The following is a 13,799-nucleotide window of genomic DNA, read 5'->3' as shown; positions in this document are numbered from 1 at the left end:
GTATGAGTTCGTTCAGTCCGAGTTCGACTGCCCCTAATGTGACTCAAAAATTAGTTCCATGTTCGCGAGTCACTGGTTCGCGTGCCTATCGATAGACAATGTTTTGGTCTTGTTTGTTTTCGGCATAAAAACATATTTTTCATGCGGATTTTAGGACAATTAAAAGGCGTTCTTCGATTGGCAAGTGGTGTACAATATACGTTAATTGATTGTTAAATTCGTGAGACTGAAATAGTGATTCAAAGTGTACTTGTGATTGGTGCTACAATGGACGCACGTGTTGATTAACTTGTTGTTGTTACACTTTTAGCGGTGCGTGGACAAACTTAATAGGCAGCGAATCAACGACTGTAAACAATTCTCGTGGTTGTCGAAAATGCAAAGCCACAAATGCGTGCGAAATGCGCAGACCCAACATGGGGATGCCTCATCGGTGGACGTGGAGAATATATTTTTGCACCGGTCCATGCTGACCACATATCCGATCTTAGGAGCCAATTTCAACGAAGAAGATCAGCCTTCCGAATGTGTTTGGTTTCCGGATGATGCAGACAGTAATCCAACAGACACAACAGATCCTCCGGTAAGTATAAATTTTAAAAATTAATATTTATTTCATCTCGAACAGATTTGTGTTAGTTGGTAAGAGTATAGAGTTCTCCACCTTAAACTGCACTTCGAAAAATACATGTGTAAATAAAAAAATAAGCTAACTTAAGAAGATGAAACTTTGACAACAACAATTCAATCCAATCAACAATTCAATCCTACAAATAAAAACGTTACCATAAGCAAAACAATAAGATAGCTAAAATCGTTATAGGTTTTAAAAAAACACATAAGGTTATTTTTTAAAGGATAATCCAAAAAAAAAGAACAACTTTCTGTAAATTTGTATTTTTGAACTATTGTGAATTTTAAAAAAAAGGATTTTTTTAAGGATAACCCAAAAACAAGGAACAATTTTTTTTCAATTTGTATTTTTGAACGATTGTGAATTTTTATTATTTAAGTTTAAATAAAAATTGACTAAAGCTTAATGTTTCAATTTTCTACATTGCATCTTAAGAGTTTTCTTAAGTGTAATTAAAACTAAAAAAATGTTGAAAAACTACTCTTATTTAAATTTAAAATTTTGTGAAGAAAAAAAAATAATTGCTTTAGAATTTCAATGATAAAAATTATTATTGTTAGGGTCCCGGATAGAAACATTGAAATCGTACTCCCATATTTGCATACTGTGTCTTCCACTCCATTATTAATTCCCATTTATTTGTCCGTTTCATCGTGCTCTGTCAGCACGGAAATCGCGCTAGCGACCAGCTCCCTAGGTTTGACCGATTCGCAGCTAGTAAAAGGGCATATTTATCTTGGGGGAATCGAATACCCAAAACAATTTAGACGGGTCTGTTCGCAAATGTGTGGATTCCTGCCTTTACGTATGCAGTATTATTGGTGTCAGGGGAAATTTCAATGCAGCAGCTTCAATAGCACACTTAAAACTTAATTAAAAAGCTAATCAGGGAGTCGCAAATGCAATTTGCTGCATCAATTAATTAAAGATGGATTAGTGGTCAATTGACTTGTAGCAAATTTAGATGGTTTCATTTGGTGTGTAAGTGTTGCATGTTAATGGCTTTAAACATAATATATGTATGTACCTACATTAAACCATACTTTACTATGTCAAAGTAAAACCTTGGCTTTATGAATTTTTCGTCGCTGTTTGGCAGAAATCTATGAAAATCATGTTGGTTTTTTATGAAACGCGAGTCAAACATGTTCGCCCACAACAGTGGTTTGTTGCTAAAAGTGGTGGGTTGGACTGCAGCCAGTCTATGGATTATGCATAGAATTTCGTAGACTTGTATTTGGCGTGTTTGACCTGGAAATTACAATAATTAAGAAAATGAAATGAAGGTAGCCAAACTTTTAATTTGACGTTGTAACAGTAATATAAACATTCTAGGGCGGTTCGCACACATTCGCGTGCCAAAATAGGTTTATTTCAGGTTTTTTCTATTATCTTAAAAGTTTCGAAAGTCATAAAAATGGATATAAACATGTGGTGGAGGAATAAGGAGCGAGGCACCTGGAGATTTAAACTTCTTTTACGAGACTTTGAGTCACAAATGCCCCAATAAACGAGACTGACTGCAGTGGCTATAGAGTCAACGCTCTGCCTGCATAGAAATTTAAAGCCACCCTTAGGCGTCAGTACATTCTTAAAAATTTAGGGCTCTGCTAAGATGTGCAACAAAAACCAGATTTTAGACAAAACCCTTAATGGCCCACAAAAACCAAGCATACAAGTTTCGGGCTCTTTGTTTGTTGCTTCTACCTCACCGTACGTGACAGTGGCAAATGGCTCTAAATATGCCGGCGATTATTTAGCTTTAGTTCGAGGCTTTAAGCAAGCACATTTTTATTTCCTTTACTAATTAAACAATCAATAAACTAAGCTTGCGGGGCTTTTGAATATATGTTATTCGGATTTACATAGTGTACACAACACATTAAAGACCATAATGGGGGGTGGTTTAAGTTACAGTCGTTTGCTCACGCAAGGAGTTAAGTTATGTGTGGGACCAACTGGACGGACGCGTTTCACTTACCTTCGTATATTTTACCACGGATTTGTCATAATTAGTTCTCTGCCGACGACACGGCCTTTTCGGGGGCCTCTCCGGGTTTCTGGTTTCTAGTGTCCCGCCATCGCAGTGGTTTCCTAACGAGCTACTTTTGTCAAGTTGGTTTGCAGCTAGCTGGTCGTGATGTTTCCGCAATTATTAGTGTCAGTGCCTTCTGCTTTCAGGCGGGCATCTAAGTGTGGTCCTCATTGTTTCCGCGATGCGCCTTTTGGGCCAGTCGTTTTTATAATTCTTACAATACCATGTAAACACACATTACAAAAACAGCCGTGGAAAAGGATACTAGAGTCGGTAAAAGGAAATCCCTCTAAAACGTGGTCTAGAGCAGTCCTTTTTCCATTCGACTGACTGGCTTCTGCCATTAAACTGAAGAATTATAAAGAATGGCCGGTTGGTTTTAGGTAAGTGGTTTGTGGCTAAGGTACACATATAACAATGAAAAACTTGAATGTAAACTAAGTTTTTATTTATTGCTAGACATTTATCTTATATTGTCAATCACATCTTGGGTTGTCTCTTAATCTCTATGGGTTTATGAGAAATATTTAATTTCTTACTTCTCGGTTTATCTTTTAACTAAATAAATATTAATATCAATAGAATGCAGCACAAAACTTAAAGTTAAAGATACAAAATATTTATTACTATATTTCCAAAAGATGGGTTTGTATATTTTATATTACAATAAAAAATTGAGAATCTCTATAAATTTCTTTGGTAAGATATTTATTTATCAAAAAATTGTTAAATGAAATTGTTTCATAATGAATTACTTAATACTTAATTTACCATTCGTCATTGTATGTACATCAAAGAGTGTTAAAGTGATGTAAACGATTATTTGCAAAATCCTTTTTTCAAAGCGCCAAAACAACTGAATTTATCAGTTTGAGTAAATGTGAATAAGATTTGATTTGTTTACAAAAAAAGCCGCAAGCAAAATGTTACATTTCGAGAACTGATTAATAGGGGAAAGCACAGGACTCCGCAGCAGGAAGAGATTTCCTGCAATTTATGGAATTTCACAAGGATATTGCAAGGGCTACCTCGCGCGGCAACAAAGTGGAAGTTGGATTGGCTTGAACAGATCTTAGTCACAATCTCAACGCATGCGGACCACCCTTTAAAACGGATCACGAGTGGCGAGAAGAAGTGGGCAAATAGAGATATGCCCTGCAAAAATGAGCAACTATCACCCACGGTGAAAGCACTCGCAGTTATCATTAAACTGGAAAAGTCCACAGAGGAAGTGGCAGGTTTTACCATCTGGGACGTTTCATCCTTACAGTTGGGGTTGACGGACATTTGGAAGGGCGAAGACGAGGAAGGATCACATAAGAAGATCAAATTGAAGTCCAGAACAAGTACTAGCTCCAGTGAGTCCTCTGACATAAGTTTCCGGGCTTCAGGGAACACGAAGAAATCGCAATCTACTAAGGAAGTACATGCCGATGACCTGATAATATTAAAAAGTTCACATAAGAAAAACAAACTACACCCACCAGAGGATTTTTCTCCGAAGCATTCCGCCAATTTTTTGGTCCTAGAAAGATCACATAAAAAGACGAAAATCTTTTCCCGATCTAGCCATAAACCCAATGAAGTCAAATAAGCTGAAAGAGAGTTCTGCGGAAATGGATACTTTAAAGGAAATAGCTGGGGAGCTCCGCACACTCAATGCAACTGCAAAGTCAGCCACAGAATCATTTATGTCTATGGCATCTCGAATTTGCAATCTAATGGAAAGAGGACTGGAGGAGCGACAGCAGAACAATGCTTTGCTTGAGAAATTGTTAAACAACAAGAAATGCAAATAAATTATGCGGTTATAAATCATCATACTGCCTTTGTAAAATGTTGACGACCTGAAACAAAATTTAACACGACATAAACTAACCTACCTGTTTTATTTTTAAGTTCTGTCTATGTTTGCACACTAACTAACACCTATTTGCTGGTAGACCAGTAACAATCAGAATACGGCTGGTTCGAAGCCAATTTTGCAGTTTTTGGTTACTCTTTTCTTTTGCAACAAGGAAAAATACACAAACTGTGTGAAAATTATGCCAAGGCAGCAGAAAGAAAAGAAGAAATTGTTTGCACACAAACACCGGAAACAAGGCTCGTATGTGTTTTAGGCTGATAAGAGTTTAGTCTATGTGATGGCTTAAGCACTTAATGCTTTCATATTTAAGCATCTTAACGTGATGGTCTTAGAAACATAGGCACTTGCTTCCATAATCAAAAGGACATTTTCAATTTCTGATAGATATGTAACCGTCCAAATTAAGCAGTAATAATTGTATTCGTGAAAATTTCAACAAATAAGAATTAAAAGAACCCCTGTGTCTCTTAATTAAATTAAAGTTCAATTTGTATAAGACTTATAAAATTATGATCTAAGTATTTTTATTATAGGTTCATAACAATAATATATGTCATGATGATATGTCAATATATACATGTAAAATTCATATTTTTTTATTGCAAATTGTTTTTTTTTTCACAGATTTTAAAGTCTAAAGAAAAACTTGAGCTTGACCATTTGCCGGAAAAACGAAAGGCTAACGCTTTAGAAGGCGAAAGCAATGGGAAAAAAGCTAAATTGGATGCCAATGGACTTAAAACCAAGAGACCCGGTTTTAGTGACGAAAGATACGATGAGACATCGTATTATTTTGAAAATGGTAAGCTACTTGATTAATAAATTAAAATCACAAATTTAACTTGTTGTTTTAACCACGTAGGACTTCGAAAAGTGTATCCCTATTTTTTCACATTTACGACATTCGCCAAGGGGCGTTGGGTTGACGATAAAATTCTGGATGTATTTGTGCGCGAATTCCGAGCCGCTCCGCCTGAAGAATATGAGCGCAGTCTGGAAGCCGGAAAATTGACGGTCAATTACGAAAAAGTTCCCAAGGACTATAAAATCAAGCACAATGATCTGCTGGCCAATGTCGTTCATAGGTATGTATTCGTAGGAAACTTTCATTTAAATATGCACACATTTGCATTATAGACACGAAGTCCCTGTTACTTCACAGGCCATCAAGATAGTGTACATGGACAAGGATATTGTGGTTGTGAATAAGCCGGCATCCATACCAGTAGGTATTCTAAATATAACAAACATTTCGAAAATTATATTTTTTTTTATTTTTAAGGTACACCCCTGCGGACGGTATAGACATAATACTGTGGTTTTTATCCTGGCCAAGGAGCACAATCTGAAGAACCTGAGAACAATACACAGGTTGGATCGACTGACATCTGGTTTGCTTTTATTCGGACGCACTGCCGAAAAAGCCCGAGAATTGGAGCTGCAAATCCGAACTAGACAAGTGCATAAGGAATATGTATGCCGCGTAGAGGGTCGTTTTCCAGAGTAAGTTCTTAATAATTTTATTAGCTACCTTTCCTCATACCTTCTTTCCTTAATTTCATTTTTCTTTAATTATCTTTATTGTATTATTTAGTGGAATCGTTGAATGTCATGAGAAAATTGACGTTGTTAGCTACAAAATCGGTGTTTGTAAGGTTTCACCGAAGGGCAAGGAATGTAAAACAACGTTTCAACGAATTGGTGAAATAGGTGATGATAGCATTGTTTTATGCAAACCACTAACAGGACGAATGCACCAAATAAGAGTACATTTACAATTTTTGGGTAAGTCGGAAAGACATTATTTTTTGCAGTATTAAGATCGCAAACTTTTTTTTACCAGGTTATCCTATATCAAATGATCCATTATACAACCACGAAGTGTTTGGTCCACTAAAAGGGCGCGGAGGAGACATCGGGGGAATAAGCGAAGAACAGTTGATCAACAACTTAATAAGCATTCACAATGCGGAAAATTGGTTGGGACTTGAAGGAGAACAGGTCGCACCCACGAAAATCGAAGGTGAATTAAAAAGTACTTCAGAAGTGGAAGTACCAATCGATATTAAAGCTAAGCCTGAGATTTTAGAATCAACAAATGGAACAATCAGTGAAGTAAGTCACTATCTTCTTTAAATATTTATGATTGATAATACTTGCATTCAATTGATCAGGCTGCCACGCAAACTTGCTATGAAGAACCAGACCGGTCCTTTGATTCCAAAAAGGCAACTTCTGATCCGCATTGTTCTGAGTGCAAAATCAACTACAGAGACCCCGGCCCAAAAGATCTGATAATGTACTTACATGCTTGGAAATACAAGGTCTATTGCAACTCCTTTTGTTTATTTATGGACAAATTTAACATTAAAATCTCATTACAGGGTCTCGATTGGGAGTACAAAACAGAGCTGCCGGACTGGGCTTGTCAATCAACTATTAATTACGATCAGTTGTGAACCAATACATTATTTCCTCTTTTCAAGAAATAAAGTTCTTACGTTTTATAAAGGCATCTGTGGGAAAATTAAACAGTTTTACTACATTTATTACTTTTTCGACATAAAATTTAATAAGTGGTGTGATATAATTCATTATAAAGCCTTGACCTATTTGTCAAAATTGTTGTGTTTTTGAAATGTTTGTAATTTTGTGCTTTTGGCTATCCTTGCCATTATCTCTTCAAAATGATCAGTTGCAAAATAGCACAGTCTTAAATATTAATCCAAAACATCTTTATCTATTTCTGGAACATAAAGATGTGTTGGTCGAGTTTTATTTATCTATGTGCAATACTTGTCCCAGGATGACAAATATTTTGGATTATTATATGCTAGAACATGATTTGTCCTCACTGCTAACTTTTGTTTCAATCGATTGCTCAAAATATTCGAAACATTGCTTGAAAACCCAAGTTGAACAATACCCCGATTGGATGCTCATTGAAAAAAATGGACCTATCACTCCTATTCATAACTCAAAAAGTCTAATTGACTTGTTAATTAAATATAATAATTTAAAAAGCAATTTATCAATTGCAAGTCAAATGTTGAATGGGGCGAATATGAAATCTGAGAAAGACATTGCCTGCGTACCTGGAAGAGTTCTAAAACTAAACTCAAATAACTTTTACTCCTATATTAACAATGGAACATTCTTTGTTAAATTATATTTACCAAGCTGTATTTCATGTATCATCTTAATGGCAATTTGGAAAGAGCTGGCTCAGGAATTGGTAAATGAAACCAAAGTTTGCATTGCGGAATATGATTGCACTGCAACTGGCATGCAAATTTGCAAGGACTTGGAAATCACTCGGGTCCCTTCATTAATATGGTTTAAAAACGGACAAATTGTTAAAAAGTACAAAGGAAACCGAGACAAAAAAGGGTTACGGAATTTTGTTTCCAAAATGATAGCGTTCAAGTACTCTCAATCTTGTGCTTCTCAAAAAATATTTGCGAATACGAGTATACGAATGTTATTGCTAAAAACCAGTATACATATGTTTATCTATTATATGTATCTTTAAATATAAATGGTCTTTTAAGAAGAATAAGAAAATATATAGGTTATAGGTTTTTGTGATAGCTTATAGAGTCTTGAATAACACGTCCTTAAACAAGCTACACAAAAAACTTTAGTTGCGGTTCTGCAGCTATTTTTAAATATTCATTTTTGAAATTTGTGGCGCCTATGGGAATCTCGCTAATACCTATCGATAAATCGATTTATTTGGGAGCTCGCAAGTTGGAAACTGTGTCATCTCTGTTGGACATCTGGCGCAAATAAATACAAAGCCTAGAAAATTGTCTTTGCACAATGCTACAGGATTTGTTACTGGCTTGTTTAAGCAATTGTCCTAATGGACAAGGTATAAGTGCTTTCACGGTAAGAAGAAAATCGACCGAAGTGTACTTCCCCAGCTTTACACACGGTTTTTCTAGGACACCACAGTCATTGAGCACTTTGTACATCCTTGCGAGCGGCAGATATTTATGGATATTTTAAAAATCATCCAAGTCTACCATGAAGTAGTTCAATTTACACAGTCTCTGGGAGTGCAGACAAGTGCACAAGGTGAACTTCCGGGTATGATTTAAACAACACATTGTTTTACATGTTAAAGATATTGCAACTTTTGCTTTAGATCATGGCTTCTACATGCTCAACTTTGCCAAGGGAATCGAGTGTGTACTTGAGGATTACTACGCCGAGATCACTCGCCTGCAGTCCTATTGCACCGAAAGCAAGCGCAGTTCGCTTTCATATGTGCACGATGCCCTGCATGTCAAGATGCCCGTTCTGGTCTTCCTTAGGAATCTAATTATGGAGACAAAAGTGCGAAAACTGCGAGGATGCTCCGTACTCCACAATCTGCACCAACAGTCGGAGCACGGAGATATTCAGCTGGCAAGAGTAATCAAGAAGCAAGTTATACCTACATAAACCATCTTCATTCTTTATCTTAACTTTGAACGATATCCAGAGTTATGAAGCCTGTAAAATACCCATTCTTCACGAGCCTGGCGCACTGGCTTTCCTTCGGGGTGATCGACGATGTCCACTCCGAATTCTTTATTAAGTTTACTCCAACCGATTCTGTCGATGGTAGCTCATGCAGCAAATCAGCTAATAGCTCTGTAGTTGTAAGGACTTTATAATTTCTAATCATATTACCACATTCAAAAATTTCCATTGCTAGAGCGCGGATAGAACCCCAGAGGATTATATATGGCAATACGAGATAAATCTGACCCAGCTGCCGGGGTTCCTGTCCAGCATTGTCGCTGAAAAAGTCCTGTTTGTAGGGCAAACAGTGCTAGTTTTTAAAATGGGGCGAGTTGTTAAGCCAAAAAACAAAACAGATCAATTGGCTGTGAAGCTGGCCGAAATGTCGCGCGATGATATCTATGAGCTGTGGAACGGCAGGGAGTCCGAGTTCTTTGAAATGGTCAAAGACCTTGATAATGATGAAACAATCGACGTCTTTCGAGTCGAAAACGTTATAAACGACATAAAGAAATTTGTTAGCATGCGACTCTCAGAAATTGCTGTGAACGAAGTCAACATAGAGCGACAAATGGGGTTAATCAAAGACTTCTATTTGCTGGGCCGAGGAGAGTTCTACTTGGAATTCTGCAACCAAATGATCGGAACCATGGATTCGTATTGTGAAGAACGCTTTAAAAATATCACCAGATCATTTGAGGTAACATACAATTTTTTTCTGATCTTAACGTAGGCAATTACAAATTTGTTCAATTAACCGCAGCTTGCAGCTACCGTCATGGGAATTTCGGATGACTTGGAAAACTTTTCGCTGAGTTGTCAAAGAAGCTCTAGTGATCCAGATGAAAGTTGCGACTTCCACGTTCTGCAAGGTCTCAACCTAAAATACACATATGAGTGGCCCCTGAATCTGTTGTTTTCACCAAAGGCCATTGAGCGATATAACATTATATTTCGATTTTTACTGATTATTCGAACATTTCAATATGAAATACAAAGAGTCTGGGCCAAGCAGACTTGGAAGGCGAAAAGAGAGCCTACGGCTTTGAATAATAAAATCATAAGCCTTCGCAATCATCTAATGTTCTTCCTGAACAATATGCAGTACTACATTCAAGTGGATGTGCTCGAAAGTAAGTTTTCTGAACTTAGTTATTTACATATATAACTCACATTTTGTTACAGGTCAATTTGGTATTCTGATGAATGTGATTAAAAGCAAAACTGATTTCGAGGAAATACAAAGAGCCCATACGGTATTCCTGGCAAATGTTCTTTCACAATGTTTCCTACTTTCCGATTCAAAGGAAGGCCAAATGAATATCACAGGATGCCAATCTCAAAACCCTATTTATGGAACCCTTCTGAAACTCTTCAGTATATGTGAGAAGTTTGCACACATGACCCAGACAAAAGACCCACCAGATGACTTTATGGGCGAAATCGACCGACTTAATGAGAGGTAAGTTGTCACAACTTTTTATAATTTTTGGAACACATTTTTTGATTGAAATAATTAAGATAAGATAAGTTAATTATGCATCATTTTATATAATAAGGCATTATGTCAATCATTACTTTACTTCCTCAAGCAAAGCAAGTAATACTAATCGAACTTTTTCTTTTTTTACAGATTTGGTGTTCAAATTGCGAGCCTTATTCAACTATTAGTTGATGTAAAAACAGCATCTTGTTTGGGTCCGCTTTCTCAGCTTCTATTGCGATTGGATTTTAATCATTGGTTTAGTGCGAACCATAATGCTTCTGCATCTCTGTAACAAATAAACTCTGAAATGGCTTTACCTAAAGCTGTAGTCGTTTAATGTCTTCAATACGAAAGTCATTTCTGGAAGAAATAAAACGTTAGAAGCTGGAACTTTAGCGTGCACACTTAATACCTTAAGGTTAAAAATGTTCGAACTTCGTTAGGCGTTAAGTGCCAGGATGACATTTCTTTATTATTCTCGGGATTCCAGTATTCAGAGAGCTCCGAAATCTTATCCAGATTAAGAAGAGTGGCAATTTGAGAGATTCGTGTCATCTTGTCTCTCACCGACCATGATGTGGCCCCTGTAAGGTAACTGCCCAAGGCACGCACCTCCTGATCAAGTACCAGTCCACCGAGCTATTGAAAAGAGTAAATATGGGTTAATCAACAAAATCAAACTGCGATGTTTAAAAACGTACTCTGTTGAAGGTTATTTTTTTAATAGCCCGTTCCAATTGAATTGTCACTTCGGTTGCTAAAATGCTGACTAGGGCATCGTAGTTGCGCGGACTCAATGAGCTCTTAAATGAGTTCAGAAGACCATCTAACTGGACTATGAAAAACTGAACAAATGTTTCTCCTGCCTCGTAGGCAGCAAGTTCTTCCTGCAACGACAAATTGCAATGAGATTCTATTTAGTTCATTCACTGTGTACTTTTACCTCATTTAAGTTGTGACTGTAATTTAAGAACTGGTTAATCCAGGGGTTGAGGCGTGGCTTTATAACACTAGATCTCAGCTGTTGCATTCCAAAATCAACAGTGGCTTTCAACGCATCCCGCACTGCTTTGAGTTCCGTGAGGCAGCTGTCAAGCAATTGACGCTCCACCGGCGTCGTTTGTGGAAATGTGCCAGCAATTTCCTGTTCCATGGTCTGCCAGAGAGTCTCAATATACTCTGTCGATATATCAGCATTGTTCAACTGCACCAAGAAATTGGCTCGACCTCGATCGGCATCGCTGGAATGTAGTTTTCCCTGCTGCAGGGTCGTTTGAATAGCATTATATGCCTGCGCCAAATCGATGTAGCCCGATGGATATCCGCTTTTCAAGGGGGCCTTGAGTGCAGACACAAAATCACCATCTAGGCAGGCAGCCACGTTGTTGATCACTGCACACGTTCCGTTTATCGACTGAGTGGTCAACGCCCGTCTAATGGATTTGCGAAGGATGAAGAATATGTCGTCCACCATTGACGAACATTGCTGTCCAGATTCGTAAGTATCCAGACCGATGGCCTTAAGAACACTTTCTTCCATGAAATAACTAAAAAAGTTTGGTACTATGAAAATTATTTTAACAGCTATTTTAACCGATATCTACCGTTCCAGAAGCAAATATGTGCTCAGAATTTCCTGCATTTGGCGGCGCAAGTCAGAGTTCTTCATGATCTTTTCGTAGCGTTCCATTATCTCCGTCTGCTCTTTTTCGGGCACACACGTTTCTACATGAACCTGCAATACGCATTGTTAGATAAGTATTACCATTGCTTACGGAACAATTATTTCCTTATTACCTGCAAGCGACGTCTCATAAATCGGAAGTATAGCTCGACTCGAGCATGCATGACCGTTATTTCAGCTATTATTGCATCAATTTCCTTCGGGTTTAGTTTGTCTACCGATCCGCCTGATGGTTTCCGATAATGACCCAGTGCCTGGATACTGTTGCTGGTGACATTTCCGCCTCCAGCCGACCGCTGGGTGGATTCATTCACTTGCTTGCTGCGATACTGGATCTGCCGGTTCTTGTTAAACTCCATTAACAGGTTTTTCACCTCAGCATCACATTCGTGCTGCAGAATGGCCACCATATCAATTAGGGACGAAGATCTGTAAATAGTCAAAAATATTTAGAAATGATTTATTTGGTTATATCTATGCAACCTACGCTTGTCCGTAAAAAGCTTCGATTATTGGCTGATTAACCTCAACCACACGCGCAAAGTTCTCTAGAATGGCAGTCAATCGATCTGCATAGGCCAGTTGCATCCGTGATTCAGCCTTGGCAATGTCCTGGGCATTCCGCAGTTCCTTTTGAGCCTTGACCGACAGCTTTTGGCATATGTAGAGGGAAAACTTCTCGATCCCAGTGCCATGGCAACCGACAAGAGGAAAGATTTTGAAGAATCTCTCCACAGAGGCCAAGTCATCGGCCTTAACCGCCTCCTCAAATCGCTTGGCAATAAGGACACGGGTCTTCTCGGTGGCATCCTCTAGCGTCTTCACCGCATCGCTCACCGACGTTATGGAACCCTGAACGTCGTCGGCGGTGCGCCGCAGGAGTTGCTGATCCATCGCCAAAAAGCGGGCAATGTGCGTGGCGCTCTTCTCGTAATCCTCCTCGCCGATGGCCTTGACAACCCCCTGGCTGCACAGGTGGAGGTCAATGAGGTCGTGCACCCGCTGCTGGCACTCGGAGGCCCGGCACCTGGCCAAATCCAACCGGCGCACCTTGGCACTCACGGATTCAGCCAACTGAGCCGTGTTGACAATCTGTGCGTTCAGTTTGTTGGAGTCGCTGTCCACTGTGTGCAGCAGAGTTAGTGATCTGCCAATGCCACTCATCTTGGCCTCTATCTGACACTGTTTGGCCAGCAGAGACTCCAGTTTCTCATTGACTTTCGCCTAAAGCGGAGAAAAACATGAATAATACTCCAACCGGAAAATTATAAACTTGGCACGCACCTCTTCCTCGGCAATTCTCTGCAGCGTCTCATCCACCTGTTCATTTGTGCTGATGTCCAAGGCGGCTAACTCATCAAGAACACTCATCCTGCGATTGTCTGTCCGGAATTCCGGATCATATAGAGTTAAAATACTACTATTCCAATCTGCTGATACGTGGAAATATTGTTTTGTATAAATAGGGATGGGCTTTCACAGGCTATTGGGCATGATGTATCGGAATGTGGTATATCGATACCTTAAATCTTCTGGCAGCGCTGTTTTTTTGGAGCAATTCATTGTATAAATTAATAATAT

At 38.5% G+C, this 13,799-nt stretch overlaps 3 protein-coding genes across 6 annotated transcripts; 2 read left to right on the top strand and 1 right to left on the bottom strand.

The window, feature by feature from the left end:
- Positions 1 to 76: 76 nt before the first annotated feature.
- LOC108052622 (RNA pseudouridylate synthase domain-containing protein 2) lies at positions 77 to 7,085 on the top strand. Of its 4 annotated transcripts, XM_017135061.2 has the most exons (10): positions 77 to 180; positions 311 to 583; positions 5,161 to 5,338; positions 5,399 to 5,621; positions 5,674 to 5,761; positions 5,819 to 6,039; positions 6,131 to 6,321; positions 6,380 to 6,651; positions 6,711 to 6,860; positions 6,921 to 7,085. In XM_017135061.2, the coding sequence occupies exons 1-10, from the start codon at positions 142 to 144 to the stop codon at positions 6,993 to 6,995; spliced, it is 1,710 nt and encodes a 569-aa protein (XP_016990550.2). In that variant the 5' UTR covers positions 77 to 141; the 3' UTR covers positions 6,996 to 7,085. The 4 variants fall into 4 exon arrangements, 3 of the variants coding, with proteins under 3 accessions (XP_016990550.2, XP_016990551.2, XP_016990552.2); XM_017135062.2 differs by having other exon boundaries at positions 77 to 583; XM_017135063.2 differs by lacking the exons at positions 77 to 180; positions 311 to 583; positions 5,161 to 5,338 and having other exon boundaries at positions 5,510 to 5,621; positions 5,699 to 5,761.
- An 88-nt stretch (positions 7,086 to 7,173) lies between these two features.
- Positions 7,174 to 10,875, top strand: LOC108052626 (gamma-tubulin complex component 4 homolog). The gene is made up of 8 exons (XM_017135067.2): positions 7,174 to 8,427; positions 8,484 to 8,628; positions 8,687 to 8,966; positions 9,026 to 9,185; positions 9,242 to 9,748; positions 9,812 to 10,181; positions 10,234 to 10,510; positions 10,682 to 10,875. Exons 1-8 carry the CDS (start codon positions 8,359 to 8,361, stop codon positions 10,824 to 10,826), a joined length of 1,953 nt encoding a protein of 650 aa, XP_016990556.2. The 5' UTR covers positions 7,174 to 8,358; the 3' UTR covers positions 10,827 to 10,875.
- Positions 10,580 to 13,690, bottom strand: LOC108052625 (conserved oligomeric Golgi complex subunit 4). Its single transcript, XM_017135066.2, has 8 exons — positions 13,503 to 13,690; positions 12,706 to 13,442; positions 12,332 to 12,647; positions 12,139 to 12,269; positions 11,478 to 12,081; positions 11,236 to 11,421; positions 10,947 to 11,173; positions 10,580 to 10,894 (listed from the first exon to the last, which is right to left on the bottom strand). Exons 1-8 carry the CDS (start codon positions 13,587 to 13,589, stop codon positions 10,852 to 10,854), a joined length of 2,331 nt encoding a protein of 776 aa, XP_016990555.1. The 5' UTR covers positions 13,590 to 13,690; the 3' UTR covers positions 10,580 to 10,851.
- Positions 13,691 to 13,799: the final 109 nt, after the last annotated feature.

The sequence above is a fragment of the Drosophila rhopaloa genome, unplaced genomic scaffold (genome assembly GCF_018152115.1).
Source record: "Drosophila rhopaloa isolate 14029-0021.01 unplaced genomic scaffold, ASM1815211v1 contig_2, whole genome shotgun sequence".
Taxonomy (NCBI): domain Eukaryota; kingdom Metazoa; phylum Arthropoda; class Insecta; order Diptera; family Drosophilidae; genus Drosophila; species Drosophila rhopaloa.
The sequence above is the reverse complement of the archived record's forward strand: the minus strand, read 5'-3'. Positions and strand labels throughout refer to the sequence as shown.

Coding starts and splice junctions, on each gene's coding strand:
- LOC108052622 (XM_017135061.2), top strand. CDS start 142: ATGCGGATTTTAGGACAATTAAAAGGCGTTCTTCGATTG. Junction 5,762..5,818: donor ATAAGCCGGCATCCATACCA/GTAGGTATTCTA, acceptor TTTATTTTTAAG/GTACACCCCTGCGGACGGTA. Junction 6,652..6,710: donor CAAATGGAACAATCAGTGAA/GTAAGTCACTAT, acceptor TCAATTGATCAG/GCTGCCACGCAAACTTGCTA.
- LOC108052626 (XM_017135067.2), top strand. CDS start 8,359: ATGCTACAGGATTTGTTACTGGCTTGTTTAAGCAATTGTCCTAATGGA. Junction 8,428..8,483: donor AAGGTATAAGTGCTTTCACG/GTAAGAAGAAAA, acceptor CGGTTTTTCTAG/GACACCACAGTCATTGAGCA. Junction 8,967..9,025: donor CTGGCAAGAGTAATCAAGAA/GCAAGTTATACC, acceptor AACGATATCCAG/AGTTATGAAGCCTGTAAAAT.
- LOC108052625 (XM_017135066.2), bottom strand. CDS start 13,589: ATGAGTGTTCTTGATGAGTTAGCCGCCTTGGACATCAGCACAAATGAA. Junction 12,648..12,705: donor GAAGCTTTTTACGGACAAGC/GTAGGTTGCATA, acceptor GACTATTTACAG/ATCTTCGTCCCTAATTGATA. Junction 11,422..11,477: donor ACAGTCACAACTTAAATGAG/GTAAAAGTACAC, acceptor TTGTCGTTGCAG/GAAGAACTTGCTGCCTACGA.